The following is a 22,666-nucleotide window of genomic DNA, read 5'->3' as shown; positions in this document are numbered from 1 at the left end:
GAATGCTGTCTATTGAACTTTGTAATTATTTTCAATCTTTCCCTCCTAACATATTAATGGTGTCAGCAGGCTGAGTGGCAAAAAGGTTCTTGCACCCTGGCTGCTAGTTAACATGTATTTTGTTTGTGAAAAAAAAGAGGGGCAGAATTGGCTCAAAAGAGAAAGGTGAATGACACTTTTGTCTATAAAGTAGATGTTGACAGCATGCATAAAGTGTAGTGACCTCACAGAATCTCAACTGGCAAGGTGAAACTGACTGTATATGGAGGTGGGCATGACTCAGTAGATTTTTGTATTGTATGGATATTTGTTTCATTAAATACAACAACTGATGCATCAGCCACTTGTATTTGTGCTTAAAAATGAACATTACCTTTTTGAGTTCCCAGTTCTGGTACATCATGATAGCATCTATTTTAGCTCACACACTGAAATGCCAGTAATCTTTTTTTGTTTATCAATAAATTTTAATGTCTGCTAGCTGCAGTCTTCATGTTGTTTCTGTAAGGTTTTCCTGATATGCCAACTGCCATTGGCAGTGTTGCCCTTCTTGCAGGACAGAGATAAAAAGTTTAACTATTTTTTTCATGTGCAGAAAAGTACAGAGAATCAGCGCTCAGGTAAATAAGCAATTTGGTAGTAAGAAGTTAATGCATTCAAGCACATTGCATTTTTCCACATGTTTCCAGTTAACACCCTTATGACATCCAGGCTTGGGGGTTGGCTTCCTTTAATAAATTATTTGCCAGTTAATAATAAGCATCATTAGAAACAGCAAAGTATAAGCAACACATTGGCGATAAGATTGCTAGTCAAGAATATTCTGCAATGGAAACATTAATACATTGTTTGTTCATAGGTTCATAGGTAGGTACTAGGCTATTGGCCCTAGGGCCTATATAAGCCTAATCAAAAAGGTACCCTGGCTTTTGCCACCCAAGAAAATTATTTTCCTGTGCCCCTGTCGAGCAGAGCCGCAGAGGTGATCCCTGGGGTGAATTTCCTATTTCCCATCCAATCATCAAGATTTTTCTTGAAGAGTGCTAATGAGGAGCTTTGTTTGATATAGATAGGTAGTTTGCTATTCATATTTTCAAAACTAACACAGAGAGTTACATTTTATTGAGGGGAATGCTGCAAAATGCAATGGTGATAGGTAGTAAAAATATACTGCCAAAGTTCACTTTGTAATATACTATACTAGAGATATTGCTATTTACTAGTAGTTATAAAGGGAAACATTATTTCTATATATATTAATACTTCCAAAACCATATTATTTCAAGGCTATTGCATGGCAGCAGGTGCAACCTTAGATGATGATGAAGTAAACTCACATTTGTCCCGCAAATTGGGTATCATGAGAGATATTCACTGTTATTTTTATTAATTAACCATACATTTTTATATTTCTGAACAGAATTTATTGCTGCTACAAAAAAGCCCATACTGGCTAACAACAATGTTCTGATAAAACATATCTTAAACTGTGTATCCTACAGTAATTGTTTGTAAAACCTTAGAGAGAAAATATCAGTCTGAGTCTGTACGCATCATAATATAGTGTTTATGCAGATACTGTGCGTGCACCATCTGTTGATTAATTGTTGGTCTATGTACTTTTTAACAGGCTTTATTGTTCATAAAATATATACACTTTTTTATCTTGCTTTTTGGTCTAAATACCTTTTAACAGATTTTATTATTCATGAAATATTTACATTTTTTGTATTTTGCTTTTAATTTGATTTTTCAGAGACTCCCTGGAATCCAAAGATGACTGTAAGTTGCTAGAGCTGTGACATTCCATAGCTCAGAGGTGCTGATGAGTTGAGGAGCAAAAGGCAGTCAGGAATATCCTGGCTTGGCATTCAGCACTGGTAAGCACATTTGTTTGTTTGATGCAAGCTGTTAACTTGCTATTCAGTAGAAAAGAGAAAAGTAAATTGCAGTAATTGTGTGTGTGTGTGTGTGTGTGTGTGTGTGTGTGTGTGTGTGTGTGTGTGTGTGTGTGTGTGTATGTATGTGTATGTGTTGGAGTCTGTTGTTGATATTGTTATTTAGCTAGAAATCACTACTTTTGTAATGTCTGTCATCATGAATTCATATTCCAACTGACTGCACTGGAAGCTGGATTTATGATGCTAATTTATTTGTATTTATTTCTGTGTGTCTGTGTGTATCTACACTCACTCTAATCATTATGAAATCATTCCTGTTATTTTGCGGGAAATTATAATAATGTTGATTGTGGGTGTCTGTACAGGCTTTCAGAATGTTCTGCATTATCTTGATCTGATAATTATTACTGATATCCCTTTGGTTAATTTGCTGGAAAGCCACATTTGGGGGGGGGGGTAACAACACAATATAAAGGACTACAGAGCTTTCTTCAGCTTAGTATCACTGTGAATTCAGTTTCCAAAATAGCCCAAGTAATTTATTTTTTGTTTTTCGTGTGTAGTGTGTTTTGTGTGTACAGTCTGTGACTATTATGAGATATATTTGGTTATGTAGTAACAGACTGTTTTTCTATATTTGGTTTGTGCTAGTGGCTATCTGACTTCTGCACAAAAGGTGGGGAAAAATCCTATACATTTCCCTATCAAAATATATGTTTTCACTTTAACATGCTGTGGTTGAAATGCAAAACTTTATCATGGCTAAAGCTGTGGAGTCATTTAGAAGTGCACTGCAGTGGAAGCTCTGGGAACAGAATTGCAGTCTTAGGTTTCTGTTGAACCAGATTGCTCTGTTGGTCTTACGTTAAAGTTATGCACTGAAATATCGGAGGAGAGAGTTGACAGCCTTTTAAAGACTAGCCCTTTGGTTGCTGTGGTGAACATCTAATAAATATGCTGCATGCAATAATGGTATAAGATAAGTCCATACTAAGTATCAAAACCCTCTATATTATACCAGAAAAATATATATACTTTTTCAATTGCAACATGCAGGGGTTACAATGGCATGCTTTCTGAACACTAAATTTGCAGGGTAAAATTCAGAGGTATGCTGCTCTTGAAACTCTAAGGATATGTTTTGCAATTGAATATCCTATTCTTGTTACCTGAAAGGTTTGTAATGAAATCTTTCAGGGGAAGCAGAAATATAATGTTAAAAGTTTGGCCAGATGGATTTAGATCATCTGCTTCTAATATCTCATCATCTGCTTCTAATATTTTGCAGCTCATCATGGGCACAGAGAGTACTGTTGCCATCTCACAGTGCTTGGTGCTCTGGTTGAGTTGTTGTTTGTGACTTCTTCTGTGTGAAGTCTGCATGTACTGTCTGTCTCTGTATGGGTTTATCTACATGCTGTGGTTTCCTACAACAGTACCCAAAGATATCCTGAAGGTGAACTAGTGTTCCTTTGGTTTGCTGTAGGTAAACATGCTATGTGTATGTGTGTAGTTTGTGCATCCTCTAATGGATCTAGCTTGTCAAAGCCAGTGTTACTCTGTGTGTGTGTGTGTGTGTGTGTGTGTGTGTGTGTGTGTGTGTGTGTGTGTGTGTGTGTGTGTGTGTGTGTGTGTGTCTGTGTGTGTGCATGCATGTGTGTGTGTGTGTGTGTGTGTGTGTGTGTGTGTGTGTGTGTGTGTGTGTGGGTTTGAGTGAAGAATCAATGCATCTGGGTCAATGTGAGACTGAGTGTGAGAGAAAACACCACTGGATATTTCTGTAGACATACACACACAGTACTGCTGAGCACATATGTACCACCCCCTGCACTTGAAATAATTTTCAAGTACTGGCACTGCAGTGCAGTCTAAGGGGCTGATGCTCTAGAGACTAACTCCAGAGTGTGATGCCCTTTGGATGAGATGTGAAATTGAGGCCCTATCTGACTGAGTCAGTGTTAGTTCAAGTGGATGTAAAATATCCCAGAGCACTTATTAAAAAAAGAGAAGGCCAACTTTCCTGGTGCCCTAGCCAAATTTATCCTACGCAGTATGTATACTACCTTAGGTTTCCCGTGGAAAGTGTCCACTGGCCTAGTGGGACTGACCTGGTTAACAAAGCATGCATAAATAAATATGTAACTCTTCTGGGAAGCAGTAAAATGAAAAAAACAGTTTGCATGTTATCCTAAAAAAATAAGGAAAAACGTGTTGTATAACATCTTACCATCATAGACCGTCTGAGAACTTGGCACCCCCACACACACACACACCCCAGATTGTATAAGTGGATTTTGACTCAGGCTTTGTACAGAACATTGCCATGGACCTACCTCTGTGTAAAACCATCCCTTCTCAGAGTGATGCACCTTGTGCTGAGAGCTGGAAACAGAGTGGCCCTTATGTTTTTACCTTTCCAATAAAGCCTTTGGAGTGATGCACAGAACATAGCTTGCATTTAGGTCTGGGAACATTGTGATCATTATGCTTACATGAGATAACATGGATGATGTTTTCAAGCAATAAAACTACATAATTTTTATGGTTTCCTGTAACATTGGTCAGATTGATAGGTCATTTATAGAAATATTATTCTCAATTCTGCTTTTTTTAGAAGGAATAACAGTGGCCTGCTCCCAGGCACATGATAATATTTTGCATTTAATGCACTCATTAAACATGTATTATTATGCGAGTCTGCATTATATTCAGAAACTGTCTTTTAATATTACTAGGGCTCATACAGGAAGTTAAGTTCACCCTGTGAAGAGAGCTATCAGTCAAGCCAGTAGCAATTTGAAGGATTATAATAAATAACACAGTTGCTAATGTTAGAATTTAACTGTAAGAGGCAGTTTAAAAATCCAGAAGTGTTCTGTTAAATTCTTTAGTATATGTACTGGAATGAACATAGTGATATTATAACTATTACTGGATCTATCATGTTGCCAGCTTTTCTGCAACTATTTACATAATTCTAAAAGCTTTCTTTTAATTGTCTTTTTTTTTCTGTAATCTGGCTGATGTTGAGCCTTGTTACAGACAGATTTCTTTATCAAACTTTAATAGTTTAACATGTCTTCTTACATACAGTGAGAGGTTTCTTGTAAGCTGAATATGCAAATTGCTTTATGTAAAAATGTACTTGGCCTGCAATGCAACCATAATGCTGTCTTCATATTTTGCCTGCTGCCCAATTACTACACAAGGTCTGGTATTTGCAGAAATTCAAAAAATTACAACATTCCTCAAGTATACATAGCTTTAGCAATGTCTTTCATGATGAATTAATAAGGTATTCATGAACTGAAATATAATCAGCATTAACAAAAGCTAAAACACTGACTTCTCGAACAACAGTAAATGAACCAGTGTGAATTAATGGTTTTCAGAACTTTCATTCAGTTTATTCTTCTAGAACATCTTCAGAACACAAAACAGACACCTATCTAAATATACACATATTTATATAAAAAATGTGTATTAACCAGTCCAATAAATCCTTAATACATCACTTCCAGTCTTAATTAAAGATATTAAGCAATATCAGCTTCATTCTCAAAGAAAAATAAACAATGCCACTTAATACTGAAGCCACTTTAATGCACATTTAATACTGGTGTTGTAATTAAGACCTGCGGTGGTGTTGCTGCGTTAGCATTGTTGCCTCACAGTTAGACGTTGCCCGTTCGATTCTCAGTTAGAGCGTCTTCTGTGTGGCGACATGTGTAAATGGGCGTTCCTTCGTTGAAGGTTGTCCGTTAGGCCCGGTAAGCCAGCATGTAAAACTCTACTGCCAATCATTAGCGGACCGGAGTTCCGCTGTGGCGACCCCAAACCGGGAAAAGCCGAAAGGCACAAACAGTGTTTCAGCATTTAAAAATAACTGCCACCTAATGTCCAACATTTCTAAGAGTCAATTAACATCACCTACAAAATCTTTTATACAGTCTAGCACAATAAATTTAAATCCAACAAAATTCGAACAAATAGTACTATGTTTCCTTATCGCATTTCTTGAGTCTTTATTCTTGACAACTAATGCAATATGTTGAGAGAGCTTCCTGGTGGTTTTACCAATGTAGAATGAGTTACAAGATTCACAGAAACTGAGATAAACTACGTTAGTGGTGTTACAAGAATAATATCCCTTGAATATAACTTTGTAACTATTATGTTTCAGAGTAAAAGTCTTAGATGAAAAAGTATATTTACAAAAGGAGTAGTTTTCACATGTAAACATCCCAAAATTGTTACCAATACTATTCTTGGAAAATACATTGTCATCAGATTCAGAAAATGATTTAAATATTTTCATCCTTTTGTAACTAAAACATGGAACATTACCTAAAATACCTACCAAATCTTTGTTCCCTTCTATGATACACCAGTTTTTTACAAAGAATATTTCTGATCCCAAGTCAGTCTCATATTCTGCGTATATAGGCTGTATTGGACTTATATTGCAATAAGTCTCTTTGCAGTTTTTATTTTTCTTATCGGTGACAGTAGCAACATGCCTAGACAGTTTAGCTGGAATAGATGTGATATGTAGTGAGAGTAGGGAACAGGTTGAGGAGACCCTGGAGAGTTGGAGATATGCTCTAGATAAGAGAGGAATGAAGGTCAGCCGGACTAAAATGGAATATATGTGTGTGAATGAAAGGGAGGATAGAGGAATGGTGAGGATGCAGGGAGTAGAGTTGGCAAAGGTGGATGAGTTTAAATACTTGGGATCAACAGTTCAGAGTAATGGCGAGTGTGGAAGAGAGGTGAAGAAGAGAGTACAGGCAGGATGGAGTGGGTGGAGAAGAGTGTCAGGAGTGATTTGTGACAGACGAGTACCAGTAAGAGTGAAAGGGAAAGTCTACAAAAGGGTAGTGAGACCAGCTATGTTATATGAGTTGGAGACAGTGGCATTGACAAAAAGGCAGGAGCCAGAGCTGGATGTGGCAGAGTTAAAGATGTTAAGATTTGCACTGGGTGTGATGAGGGTAGACAGGATTAGGAATAAGTATATTAGAGGGTCAGCCCAGGTTGGACACTTTGGAGACAAAGCCAGAGAGGCGAGATTGCATTGGTTTGGACATGTGCTGAGGAGGGATGCTGGGTATATTGGGAAAAAGATGCTAAGGATGAAGCTGCCAAGTAAAATGAAAAGAGGAAGGCCTAAGATAAGGTTTATGGATGTGGTTAGAGAGGACATGCAGGTGGTTGGTGTGACAGAGCAAGATGCAGAGGACAAGAAGAAATGGAAACAGGTGATCTGCTGTGGCAACCCCTAACCGGGAAAAGCTGAAAGAAGAAGAAGAAGACTGTCCCACAGAAATTTAAATGAAGTGAAAAATTAGTGTTTCAGAACAATAGAATTTAGCGTGACAATCTCCGTTCTTAAACTTTCCAGCTTATTATGGTTGTTTTCAATTAATTTATTCAGTACTTGAATTCCAACATTATTATAAATACCAGACAATTCTTTATAAATAGGACTGTCTTGGCTGATTCTGTTCAATAGTTGTAATATCTAAGCCCCAAAGGAATAATTTCACTATGGATGCATCTCATGAGATAGAAATTGTCTAGTTCAAAACTTTTATAAGACAATAAAAGTCTTTCCATTTTAAAAATTAAATACTTATATTGATGGATACCATCACCATGAATTTCGGCCCCGACTTTATCTGTGGCTTGACTTTTGGGAACCTGATCCATAAACTGATTCTTTTTATTATCAGAAAAAAAACTCTTCCAGGAAATAGGTTCCTCAGTCTGGTGATGCTAATAACATTGTGTCAAGATCATCGTTGCTACCACTTGATTCACAAGTCTCATGTTTTTGGATAAATTGCTCAAACCACCAAAATGTTGCAAATAAACCTTGTGCCTTATTAACCATCTCAGCAAGCGACTGAAAACTAGAGGTAAGTTCAGGAGGTAAACTATGTGTAGAGAGATTGATGGCATTTTAGCTGTCCATACCAAAATCAGACTAAGACCAGTCACTCATAGTACAAAAAGGAGGTCTATATCAGCTTATTGAAACACTCTTTGATCGAACCCAAAATGTTGAACAACCCAAATATCAAAGACATGGAACAGCGATTTTTTTTTCCCAGGAAAAAATTCACTGGGCCATTTTTGAGAGTTTGCTATTTCCTCCACTGTGGTGTGATCTCAGAGTTGGTATATTTAAGTAGGGGGGGTGTGGGGGGTGACCCCCCCCCACTTTATTTTTCCTTTTCATTTGTTTTGGTTTTTTTTTGTTTTTTTTTTTGTTTTTTTTTGCAGAACAGTGATTTTCTTTTCCCTGGGGGAAAAAATCACTGTTCCGTGTCTTCACTGTTTTGGTTGTTCGACGTTTTGGGTTCGATCAAAGAGCATTCATTCTTATCAGCTTTTGATAAGCTGATATAGACCCCAAAATTGAATAACCAACAAATTTCAAATAAACTGCCAAAAAAAGAACAACAAACACAACAACTAAAACACTGAATTCTTGAACTGAGTGAAAGGACTAGTCTGAACTAATGATCTTTAACACTTTCATTCAGTTTATTCTACTAGCACCTCTTCAGAACACAAAAGTAAAACATATATATATATATATATATATATATATATATATATATATATATATATATATATATAAATAGTTAAATAGTTTACTATCAAAATACCAAAGTTAAAAAAAAATGTACTTAACATCTAAAGGAAACTTCTAATGACTGCATCTTAAGTAGGCATAAATGTTGAATCTGTCGAATATCAAACATGACATCATTGTGGGTGCAAAGCTAACTTAAACTCCTATACTGGAATTCACGTTTTAGCAGGAGGGCAAACCCCCCCTGCATCCCCCTGTGGGGGACTGTGCCGCCACACCTCCTGCAAACTATATATTCCAACTCTGAGACTGAGGAAAGGGATACAGTTCCAAATCCACACTGTACCATGATCTCTATGCAAAACATCAAGTACATATCAGAGAATGCACAGTTGCATTCGCTGATATTTACTCTCACTCTCACAACGTTTGGCAACACAGAAATTGGGCCAGCTGCCTTTCATCATTTCCATGTTCGCTGAACCTACCTTTAATATTTTGATAGTAAACCTATATAGAAATTAACTAATCCAATTGATCCTTAACACATCACTTCCAGTCTTAATTAAAGATATTAAACAATATCAGCTTTGTTCTCAAAGGAAAATGGATAACATCACTTCCTACTGATGCATTAACAAAAGCACTGGAAAACTGATATTTGTAGATAAGCAACTTGAAGATAAGGTCACTATGACTAAAGGCTGGTTTGAATAACCCACAGGAAATATATGTACAGTTACATGACCTATTTGAATTGTTACAGAGACGGAACAATGACTTATTTAGTAAAATTATTATTCTTAAAACTATACATTTTATTGATCTTCATGTTAAATAGCAAACACTTTAAACATCATCGTAACTAAAATCAGATAGTTCTATATATCATCAATTTTACACTGAACTATAAGTATTTATTTATTTATTTAACATTTGTTGACCGGGAAAATCTGACTAGGACAGAACCTATTTTCAATGGAGGCCCGAGGAGAAACACTCCAGATGCATGTCTTTGGAATGTGGGAGGAAAACGGAGTGCCAGAAGGAAACCCACGTGAATGTAGGGAGCTCATAAAGACTCTGCACAGAAGGCACCCCAGCAAGAATCAAACTGGAGAAGCTCTTGCTGTGAGGTGACAACGGTAACTGCTGCACCTCTGCAATCCACTATAATCTTAAGTTCTAAACCTGCTCATTTAATGCAATTAAATATGTACAGTGGTATAAAAATCAAACATTAGCTTTATTCATTCCATATATCAGACTTGTCCTCTTACATAGCCTATGCACACTTAAATAAATTTGTAAATATTGCTTGGCTATTCATTAGTAGCCATAAACTTGAGATGGATGCATTCTTCTTTATAATCAACCAAACTGTTTTCTTGAATTATCAAAATATCTTCTGTCTTTTCTAGTACTCCTCTATATATCACCTCAACCTTGTCTATTCTGATTGCCAATTTGCAGGTATCCATATTGTTTCATGCCTTTTATGAAAAAGATCATAATGACTCATACAAAGGCCAGGATTCATAGACAAGTCATCTACTATGCAGTGTGTTCTTTTGCCAGATCTGGTAACCTGCAAACTGGCACAAATTAGTAGTGCTTCATAGTTCCATATTGCTCTGCAGTACAGCAAGCCCAAATGAGCAATAGAAAAAATATGCAAATAATGACATGCGAATGAATGGGGTGGTATAATGAGGTCCTAGTGATAATAAAATGTACAAGGTGAACATAGTCACAATTCATACTTACCTATAAAACAAACTTTACAACTGTGCGCACCTGACTATAAAAGGATAAAACACACCAAACATGTGAGCATGCTCAGAGCTTCAGTGGCGTACTATACTATGAGTGCTGCTGGTTCCTTCCAGTACTTATATTGGTGCAGTTTGGCACCAATATCAATTGTACTGTTAGTGGTTGACTTACTACAACTTCAGTGATCAAAAGATTATTGAATGTTGTACAGATAATCAGAGCATTGCATGGGTCACATGTGTTGCCTGCTCTGAATCTATAGAAATTTGTGGCCTTACTATACATGTGGAGACCAAGTTATGTACAGCTGTTTCCATCTGTGGCTACAGGAACATTTCAGACAACAATTGAAGAAACACTGGGTATTTCTGAAAGGCATCTGCCCCTGGAATATTCAGAAAATTCATAAATATATTCTTTTGCATGTGGAGGATCATATATGGTTTCTTATCACTCTACCAGAGAGAGCATCCTATGTGTGCGTTCTCCGACATCTCCTCCCTCACTGGGATACTAGTTGATATACATTGCACACCTATAAAACTAAAGAGCCTCACCTGGCCCACAATTGCAAAGGTATGTGGACAGGATTTGCTACCATTCTGTGAATTGCCAAGTGGTGGGTGATGTGGGATCATAACCATTGTGTCCACACAGAACCCAGGTAGGTCACATGACTAACATATTTGAGACACATGTCAGCTATATAACTGCTCCTACTGAAATTCCATAGAGCCATCCAGTTTGGTAAGTGCAGACGTAGTGGATATTTGTTAAAATATGCAGCTTCATTTCTTTTTTTTTAAACATCTTTATTAAATTTACACATATGAGAAAGGCAATCTTACATGTTTATAAATGAAAAACATACAAAAAATGATATCACTTTAGTTGCAAACAGTTTACATAGTACCTCTCTGCTTGAACATACACGGTTGCCAGCTAGAGCCCTTGTTTATGAAACCTGTATGAAGCCCCCAAGACTATGACCAAACACCAGTATAAGAACACACATGCAATATTGTAGTGGCTGTGTCTGGCCTGACAAAAGCTACTTCTGCCTTGAAATATCTGGGGGCTCTAGAAGTATGATCCTACTGCACCTGCAGGATGTTCATAGTACCTTCCATGCCCCCTAAAACAGTATTTTGCAGACAGGCTAGACAGCCACAGGATACTCATCTTTTCAGACAATGCACATACATGACCAGCAGGAAAGACGTATCAACACCAGTGACAAGCAAAACTGTGGTGGAGCAGCAGTAGCCAGCAGCTGCACAACCACTCTTCCAGATAGTGATGGGTGCAGGTGAAATGTTAACATCCAGTCCAGATGAATGGGTCTTGATGAACATAAAGTGACAGTGTCACACTAATCAAACATGAGGCATGCATATAGGCTATGGTGGTCAGTGCATGATCAAACTATACTGTGTCTCCGACCTTTCCATAATTACTAGACAGAAGATAGGGTCATCATGTGCACAAATGACAAGGGGTACAAAGACACTCACTGAACAATAGGTGGGAGAGCATATTGTAGAAGTCTGATATGGTAGTCTCAAGACAATGGGTATTCTGTGTCATATTCAGTTTCCTCTTGTGATAATGTGGGGGGATTAAACTACATGACCATGGCCTTATATGGAGACAAGAGTCCTGAAGGGATGGGTATTCTTTGTCTTAGGCAAGTACTTTCTACAATATGTTTAGGACTTCACTACATGACTGTGACCTCTTGGCAGTACTTTGGCTTGTTGTACTAATACTTCTGAAATGGACAGTCTGCAACTGTAGGACTATGAGGTCTGCTCAAGAGGCATTCTTCCAAGGGAGGGCACGAGTCATGGCCGCTCATAAAAAGGGGAGTCAGAATGTGGTATATGTCTAGATATAAATGAGAAATTTGCAATCCATGATGACCCCCCCCGGCATGGCCACCTTTGCTATGTATCTTCTGCTGACATCAAGCAACACTCTCAGTGAATGTAGTTGTTTTAGTATTGGGAATCTTCTGTATTAATGTAGACATTTCAATAGTCTGTGCCAATGCAGACATTGTCAGACCAATGTTCACTGTGTCCCTGGCCTCCATTTCCTCACTGTTGCTACATAACCCAGCAATGAGTTCTATACTGACAGCATTGTAGCAGATTGTGCTTGCAAGATACTGTGGTATGTTTGCTGTTTGATCCCAAGTGTCACCTGTATGTCAGGGCCACTTGTGGCATGTGAGTGCTTTAATTATATCTACAACACTGCAAAATGGTGGGCATACCCAACTGTGATGCAGTGTGCATATCTGCTGCCATCAAGTTGGAGTCATCAATGATTCTGTTCTCAGCTGAGGATGGTGAAACTTCTGCTCTACAGATTCATATTCATGTGTGGGTGCAGCCACACCTGCAGCCCATATCGAGGGAGGATGGAGACCCAGATGGAGACACAGTGCCATTGTATCATTAGACTTTGACATGGGTATCTGTGCTTCATCACCATCATCAGGCCTCACTACAGATGTCAACATCAACCTGTTGTTGTGCCCAGGGGCAGGAGGCTGATATAATGGTTAAGGTGTTTACCTTACAAACACAAGGTGTTTACATTACAGACACAAGGTGTAGGGTTTGATTCTCACATGTGGCAATTGGCTAGGTTTAAAAAGGCCCACAAGGGCAATTAGCCTAGTACTAATCTATGAACCTATGAACCCAAGCCTCTATAGGTTTCACTTTACCAGTGCTCTGTCCTGTGAGTACACCTCAAAAGATAAATCAAAATAAACAGGGGTACCTGTGACAAAACTGTGCCATTGTGGAATGCATCCTAAGGGTGTTGATTGAAGATGCACCATACAAATGCAAACTACCTTTGCCATCCTGACATTGTTGGATACCTGAAATACCTAAAGCAATATACAGCCAACAGGTGTTGTGGTCAGAGTACAGTGTGTATGTGCAATACATCTATACAGAACTCTGATGTAAGAGGTGCTAACATGCTGCATCCTCCATAGAGACATGTGGGGATAGGACCATTCTGATATCATTGTCCAGTCCTGCAGGGATAATTCCAGAGCCACTGTTCCCCTGCAGGGACACCAAAAACTTCCTCTGGTTCTGTCAGCATGTTGCTCCAAAGTGCCGCCCCATGTGGTCAACATGCCTTTACCTTGGTGTGGCATAATATGTCAGTAACATGCTTAAGAATACTGCTGTGAAGTGTGATTCTGTCCCCTCATTGTAACTGGGTCATGAACTGCTGTATGCTATATCTGGCCATGTAGAGGCTGGGCAGGATCCTGTCTCCATAACAAGTACAATCCAGGTATCTTAAGGGCTTGTAATAAGATATCACTTTCAACAGTGCAGGAATTGTTCAGTGTCTGTTATCCAGTCCACCCATCAGATATACAGACACTTGTTAATGCATGACACGGGGCTATATGCTATATACTATTGGGATTTCCATAATGACAGCTACAAACAAAAAGGTAATAACCTATGAAGACTGTGCCATGATCAAAAGATAGAATATTGGAGTATGCCAAATAACAGCAATATGGACAGATATGGAAATACATAGGGGAGGTTTATGTGCCAACAGATAGAGGCAGGGTTAGGCAGGTATCCCTTCTACCAGCAGTTGCTTTCACATTGATAACTGCTCTAATGATATGACCTTACTGTAGTATGTCTGGTAGAAGAACATGTATAGGCATATTGATGACTATACTCATCGCCATAAGATGACACATACATTAGATGTACCATTACAGTACTGTAATAGACACAGGTATGCACACAAACAGGTTGTCCTGATATTTGGGTTGCCTTTTGCAAAATAGTATTCTACAAACATAAGACACATGCAGGCATACATATTGCTCTCACTAGCCTTTTACAATGTTACTACTTTTTATGTAAAGCTGAGAAAATAACTACAAATGACTGTTTTATATTTTAAGTAAGATTTCAGAGAAAAAAATGTACAGACACTATTGAACAGGAATACTCACAAATTAAACGTCTGTCTTACCTTGCTTCTACTTGAATTGTTTACTTATTACTTATTTTTTAACACAACTGCAGGCAACATACGGTCATAACTTCATAGGTTTTACCAGGCTATTGATAAGTCAGGATCTTAAGAAGCTCAGTTTGCATTCCCATGGTAATTTTTAGCCCTTATATTTTGTGTATAAATAATCCAGATGTGGTAAAAAAACAAGGATATGCTGGGGTATTTGCTCATTGACCTTTTCCATCTGGGACATGGGTGCTAAACCGGGGGTAAACTTATAGTTTCACATCTTGTCATCCAAGTTACATTTGAACAGACTAAGAGAAGTACTTTGCTTTGTGTGGAGTACAAGATTGCTTCATAGAAGCTCTGGTATGCATATATATCCCTCCAGTATGTCCTGTTTATGTTGCAAAACAGATTGAAATCCCTTGATAGGATGTTACACCACCATTGTGCTTGCAAATATATAATAGGTCTGACTGGATAACATCTGTTGAGATTCTACACATGAGGCAGAGGTTGTCTCTTAGTATTTATTTTATTTACTTTTTCTTTGTTGACTGGGTTTGTCCCACTAAGATAGTGGCCTCTTTTTATGGGGTGAAGTTTAGTTTTCAAAAAGTGCAATGATAACCCCCCCCCCCCCCCGTTTTAAAAGCAAAAAGAAGGCACAGGAAGCATATCTCTTAACTTCATCACTCAAGGATTGGGTAGAAAACTAAAAATAGTGAGAGACAAAGATCCACAATTAGAGATACTTTTTAAATACTACTCTGACTTAGAGAGTTATTAGAGCAACAGGTTTTGCATCAATGTGCATTTTCTGAAGAATAAGAAGTATGAACTGTCTTCTGTCTGTCATTATTAACTGACTGTAATCATCAATGATTAACCAGAAAATCAAAACTTTTATGAGCCTGAGGGCAGAATACATGGCAAAAATCAGTTGTTAGCCACAGGACAGCTGAGAGCTATTATGGATGGTTTACAAAAGAGCAGAACAGTAAAGAGATGGTCAGCATCACTACAGCTCACTGTATGCAGCACATTACAAGCAACAACATCACTATACCACACCGTATGCAGCACATTACAAGCAACAACATCACTATACCACACTGTATGCAGCACTTTACAAGCAACAGCATCACTATACCACACTGTATGCAGCATATTACAAGCAACAACATCACTTTACCACACTGTATGCAGCACATTACAAGCAACAGCATCACTATACCACACTGTATGCAGCACATTACAAGCAACAGCATCACTATACCACACTGTATGCAGCACATTACAAGCAACATCACTATACCACACTGTAGGAAGCACATTACAAGCAACAACATCACTATACCACACTGTATGCAGCACATTAAAAGCAACATCACTATACCACACTGTATACAGCACATTACAAGCAACATCACTATACCACATTGTATGCAGCACATTACAAGCAACAAACAAGACAAGAGTTAATTTAATAAAGAAGTGGGGGGACAAAAGCTTCTTTCTCACAAACAGAAGACACATCTGTAAGGAGATCCAGGTAAGGCTTGCAAACAGAACTGGATAAGACCTTGCTTTATAGATTAGGCAGAGGTCACCTTTAAGACACCTAAGAAACATAATATACTGATAAATCTCAAAGAATTTCTGAAACATGCTTTTGCAGCCATTTTTTTATTATTATTAAGGAATGATACAGATTTAAGTTGTTTTAGATGAGCTGATCAAGTGCTACAAAATTGTATTCAGGAGTCAGACCAGTGAGGTATAAAGTAATCTATCTGAAGTGACCAGATATCAAGCCTTTACAATTAGATGTGCTATAGACTATGCTTTTTTGATTGTGATACATGCATAGTGGTTAATATTTAAATGACTTTCCATCAACTCCTCTTAATTTGTGATGATAGTGTCATTTTTGTTTGAACTGACCATTTATATAATAATAACTCATGCCCTTTTTGACAAGTCTCATGATACTAGGTTTACTGATGGTAAAGATAAGGCCATTACTACCAGGTATATATGTTTAAAGATCATCTTGAAGAATATTGTTATCTTTTATTGAAGTAATTATGTTACTCAGTTTGCAGTCATTAACAGAACTTATTCCCACATTCATACTTGAAAATAGTCCCCAAAAAAGTAAATCTAGAGTAGAGCCTGTTGGTATAGAAACGGTAACCCCACTGAAATGAAATAACCTTCATTCTGACTTATTATGTCTTATTGCATAATCATTGCTCTAGCCATTGAATTAATGATGTTTGGCATTTACATTTTAATTATTCCCTTACAGTGAACATTATCGAATGTTTTAGCAAGGTCACAATAAGTAGTTGCATGAGTTTACATAAAATATTGGTCAGGCTGATGGGTCTAAAATTATCTTGGTCCAATATTAGCTCTCTTTTTGTGAACCAGCTCCACTGCAGCTTGCACCATAGGTCAGAAACATGTGCATGTGCTTACATATTATTTAATATGATTGAGATGGGGTTAGTCAGCTTTTCCTTGATTCTTGAAGGAAACCACCAATTAATGGAACCTGAGTTTATTATTTTATTTGGGGCAGCATAGGTTCATAAATGTATCTATTAATTAATTAACTAATCTATTTATATTTTTACTGGGGTAGTGCGCTGATCGACATTTACCAATTTCAGGCTCAAACCAGGTCATAGGTTCATAGGTGTACAAAAGGCTAACAACCTCTGGGGCCTTAATGAGACTAGCCAAACATCCCAAATGTATCCTTCAAGTTTATGAGCTGTCCTTTGTAAGTCTAGCCAGGCTTCCCAAATGTATCCGATAAGTTTATGTATCTTAGATGTTATTTTAAGGGGCATATGTAAGCTTGGGCAATATTTGCAGTCTGCCTCTATCCATTAAGGACATAGATGCTAGACCTAGGGTATATTTCTGATTTCCCATTTAATGGTTCAGCTTTCTCTTGAATATGGTTAGGGTAGAGCTCTGCTTCACATGGAAGTGAAGTCTGTTCCACAGAAGGGGAATTCTGAGTCACATACGTGTCCCTCCAACATGTCCTATTTATGTCACAAGCAAAGTTTCAATCTCTAGCTCAAGTAATTCTGATGCTATTCATTATGCAGATATGTAAAAGGTGCATCAGACTGGGATCCAAGGATGCCTTGTATGCCAGGTATAGATCACCTCTCAACAATCTCTAAGACAGAGAGTATAGAGATAGGACAAAAAACTCCTGGCAGGGGGTTCATAGGGAGTTGTGAGGGAATGAAATGATTAATGAGACAAGAAAAAATTCACAATAGCCCCAAAGCCCTGTTTAGTTAACTCATTCACTCCAATGGAGCTCAGGAAGTTTGCACTGTAACTTCCAATGGGTGGAACCTAAGCTTTTTGACAGAATCAAATTATGTCCTTGCATTTCAAACAAATGTTCATATATCTGGAACCATAGGGATTATGAAAGAAGTATAAATGGAAAGCTCTTCAGTGACCAAAGGTGATAATTAAACCTTGTACTTGAGTCTTTTAGGTAAACTTATTCCAACTCCTAACAAACATTACATTTGGAGTTATATAAGGGGTGTCTTCCCCTGTTTAACAACACTCTCATATAATGTGTCTGCTTACCGTGCAGTCTGCACATAATTTCAATTCAAGTGAATTTTCTGTGACCTGCAGCTAGTTGATCAATTTTTGTTTATTGATAGCATGTTACCTTTACATATTTTTTCAATATCAATTTTCTGATGTAATTAAAGCTTTTGCGATTAAACTGATTTCATAACTCTGTGTGACTTGACCAAAAAGCAAGTAAGGCTAGTTTAAATTTTGAAACTTAAGTAGTACCCGTTTCTTTGTTGTGTATCTTAATGATTTTTTGTAATTCAGCCATAGTTTTTTTTTTTTTTTGCTAGTATACCTATTTATTTGTCTTTATAGTATGCATTCCTGAATGTAGAAGTTAATAATATCATAGAACTCATTGTTAGAATCCTAAGGAGATTTATTTGGGTTAATGATGACAGTACCCACTTTGTTTTCATATGTCATTCACTGTCTCATAGTCATTTATTACATCTTAGTGTTTCCACTAATACAGTTTAGGAACAATATCAGAGTAAATTATTTATGTTAATTAAAATGGGTATAAACATGGGTGAAGACCTGAACGTTTCTAGGTTTGTCAGTATGATAGCCAATATTTTTCTGTCCCTAGTTTGGATTTCATTTTGCGTTTTCCAGATTATTTTGATAAGCAGAATTTAGTAACATCTGGGCACATTTGTCTGGCACAGAGTAGTTTACAAAGTAGATGTTTGGGATGAAATCTTCTCTACGGATTGTATTTCCATTGATTTCTACACCCTGGAGTTTAGTCAGGAAGTCTTTGTGCTGCGCAGGGAACATAGACTTCCATATAATGGTATATTCAGTATCACCTATGTTAACAGATGCACAGACTCCAGTCTTGAGTTGTTTTTCTGTTTTTTTATTTTTAAGCAGAGGAATACTTGTAGTCACCATCTTATTACTAAGACTTTTGGCTTTTTTTTTTCAAAACTTCTATAACCTCAACAGGGTGGTAATCTACTTTCTACCATAGTGGCAGTGGTTCTGCATGGAGCTGTTACCTGTGTAAATACCTGGTTACACCCCTGTGTGAGATACCTTAGAAAATTAGTGTATATATCAATACAAATAAGAAAACCATATTATTACTCCATAAAACTACCTCCATAAATAAATAAATGATGGATGCTTTTCTTATATCATTGCTGGCCAGAGAATACCAAATCCCTTCCTAACGGAAATCATTATGCATTTCAGTTAGTCAGCTTTTAGCTAGCTCTCTATTTCCACAAGCCAACTCACCAGAATGCAAGACAGCACAAAGACATGATGAATATTTATATCCTCTCACTGAGCTGGAACTTGCTGGTCTTTTTCAGCCAGTTTAACTCTGTTAAAGCAGCCAGTGACACGTCAATACTGTGATGTTCCTCAGTTATAAGGAAATGGTACTGCGCTGTACAAAACTACAACCATGGAAGCCAGTTTTCACAGACACAGTCATGCCTGTAGCTCAGTCAGCTGCTGACCCAAACAGTTAAGTACAGTTCCTGAAGGCAGAGATTCCATAGACTGAAAGTAAAATATAAAGTAAATAAAACAATGATCATAAGTGCAGTTATCAACCCATATATTCTACCAGTTTTGACCAACTGTTTTAATGCTAAAGCAGCCACTGACAATGTTTGTTAATTGTATTTTGAGTCCCGAATATAAGAGATATATGCTAACATGAAGTAAAACTAAAGAAAATAAAAGGAAATGCAAATTATGGCAGTTATAGCTAACTATCAGTCTCTTCTCATAGGATATTACCTGCTGCCCTATGATATTAAATGCTTCATCTCATAGTGGGCACTGTTTAAATACTCATTGGAGAAAAGGTAGGGTTCTGCCCTCTACAAATGAACCACAGCAGTCAAGGTAAAGGCAGAAAATATGAGGTACAAAAGGTATAATACTCCAGTACAGTCTGAATCTCCTGACAGAATACTGTACAACTAGGTCCACTACAAGAACGTTCTCATGTTTAAAAATGTTGCACAGGTGGTAGGAAGACTCAAAGTTTTTTTCAGGTGCCTTTACTAAATGCAAGTTAGAAAGTAATTTAATTTATTTATACATATGGTAACCAGGTAAGTACACTGGTCCAAAGACACTTTTCAGGCTTTAACCTGACATACACACTTGAGTCAGAGGCAACAACATATTTGTAAAATTACATAACAAATTTTACAATTGTTGTGTGACTGGAGTATAAACTATAAGCATTAACAGTAATTATACATTTATGAGGTAACTAATAAGACATTGTACTTAAGAATGCAGAATGTACATTAAATGCACTGAACTCTAAGCATTGACTTTAATGGCACACATACAAAATGTATAGTTAGATGTAGTTGTAAGAGGTAAGATTTGATATGGCGCATACCTGGAGAACAGCGCAATAACAGCAAGCATCGATCACAGGAATAGTGACTGCCAAGGTTCCGGGCAGTAAAACCACACAAAAAGGTGCCGTATACTTACAACAAGTTAAAGAAGAATCACAGCAGGAAGTTACAGCTAAGTAACAGTAATACATGCACAGACAAATAAATCGGCTTCCTTACCATGACAAACCACAGAAAAGTCGTCAGAATCTGAACTTTTTCATTCTTGGAAGAAGAAAAAAAAGTTAGAGAGTTCAAAAAGATAACTTAAAAAATTAATATTTCAAATTAGGTACTGAAACAAGTTTTAAAAAGATAATGGATAAATGTAGCTGATATCTTATAATGGTTAATGTTAATGTGCTGTTCTATTATAGTAAGGCTTTTGTCAGTTCCACAAAATATTTGAGATCATATGAAATATAAATATATAAATATAAATATATATATATATATATATATATATATATATATATATATATACACATATATATATATATATATATATATATATATATATGTGTGTGTGTGTGTGTGTAATTACTTTTTCAGTAAAAGCACTTTCATTAAAATGTGTTCGGTGATGTTGGGTTCGGCTATTGCAGCTTTGTGCAATAGTCCTAGACCCATATATATATATAAACTTTCATCGAAAATGCAAAATGTCTGTCTACCAATGATTGATAGCTAATGGTCAAAGACAGTAAACATCACTCCACAAAGGATAAGAAAAATATTTGAATGGGGCAAGCCCCTCCTGCACCATCACCCCTCTTGCTAATTATATATGCCAACTCTGAGATCATAATACAGTGGAGAAAGAACATATTCCCCAATCCTCTGTGTACCACAATCTCATTGTGAAAAAGCCAGTAATGTTTGATCAGCTGAATTTCAGTTAGCTCTACCGACATTTTCAGTTATCGATGGAAACACACATCAATGAAAAGCTCACACACATAATATAATATAATATTATATATATATATATATATATATGGGTCTAGGACTATTCACTGAAAGCACATTTCACTGAAACACATTTGACTGTGCACAATTCACTGAAAGCTCAATTCACTGAAAACACAATTCACTGAAACACATTTCACTGAAAGTTATATATGGCCTTTTCCCCACTGTAGTGCGACCCTGGAGTTAGTATATATAGTAAGGGGGGTGTTGGGGGCACCTATTTTAAATATTTTGAACTATATACATGGATACTTGCAATTCCAATAAATTACTCTTTTCTGAACATAATATATATCAAAACTATGAGGGGGCCTAGGCCCCCCACACCCCCCAATGTGGGGGCCGGTGCCCCCCACACCCTCCCTTACTATATATACTAACTCCAGGGTTGCACCACATTTCACTGAAATGTGTTTTGGTGAATTGTGTTTTCAGTGAATTGAGCTTTCAGTGATTTGTGCACAGTCATTTGACTTTCAGTGAAATGTGCTTTCAGTGAATAGTCCTAGACCCATATATATATATATATATATATATATATATATATATATATATATATATATATATATATATATATATATATATATATATATATATATATATCTACAGAGAGAGAGAGATGCAGTGGATAGACACCAAGATAGTGTGTATATACATATTTATATATAAATATAAATACACACACACACACACGTTTATATGTCCTACCCATTGTAAGATCTGAGTTACCTAATACAGTCTGAGTTCTACTGACAAAAAACTTTAATAAATGTTTTGCAGTACTGATATGCACTTTTAGTTATGATATAAATCTGATGAAAACAACTGGTAAATTATTATAAGTATCCCAAATATTTTGTTGGCGTTAGGCAACACTCCTAATTTTGTACAAAAAAAGACAAGGAACCTTAAGAGTTTCCTAGAGAGGGACAATTATATATTTTCCCTGAGACTAATAAGCCAAAAGGTACCTATCCTTGTGGCCTACATAAGCAATGACTGTACATCAAGGAGGTCCTTTTGTTATACCTACCCTCTTAAGACAGAATTATACTTTGATATATGTGACTAACCATTTAAGCTGAAATGTCTTCTATGTGTGAAAAATGTCAGAAGAAATATATGAATATGGTTATGCAATCAAAACTAAATAAAACAATATGTACTTTACAAATACAAAACCACATGTCTATTTTAAGGCGTTTTCAGCTTTGTAGGTTCTTTGGCAAGTACTAGGCTAGTTGTCCTTATAGGTCATTTTAAGCATAGCCAATATTTTATCAAAGATGAGAATCAAACCTTGTACCTTGTGTCTGTGAAGTTATATACATTAGGCATTATGCCAACCCTCAACCCCGATAGTAGATTGT

At 36.9% G+C, this 22,666-nt stretch overlaps 1 protein-coding gene across 1 annotated transcript in view; it reads right to left on the bottom strand.

The window, feature by feature from the left end:
* LOC122801213 (5-hydroxytryptamine receptor 3C-like) overlaps nt 1–22,666 on the bottom strand; it is a 288,751-nt gene that overhangs the window by 205,821 nt on the left and 60,264 nt on the right. Inside the window, exon 3 of the mRNA XM_044070766.1 lies at nt 20,505–20,549. Within this exon, the coding sequence (XP_043926701.1) occupies nt 20,505–20,549 (45 nt within the window). The remainder of the gene's footprint in view (nt 1–20,504; nt 20,550–22,666) is intronic.

This window comes from Protopterus annectens, chromosome 4.part1 (genome assembly GCF_019279795.1).
Source record: "Protopterus annectens isolate FY-2018-M chromosome 4.part1, PAN1.0, whole genome shotgun sequence".
In the NCBI taxonomy this organism is placed as follows: Eukaryota; Metazoa; Chordata; order Ceratodontiformes; family Protopteridae; genus Protopterus; species Protopterus annectens.
Note: the sequence above shows the minus strand (reverse complement) of the source record. Positions and strands in the feature narration are given on the sequence as shown.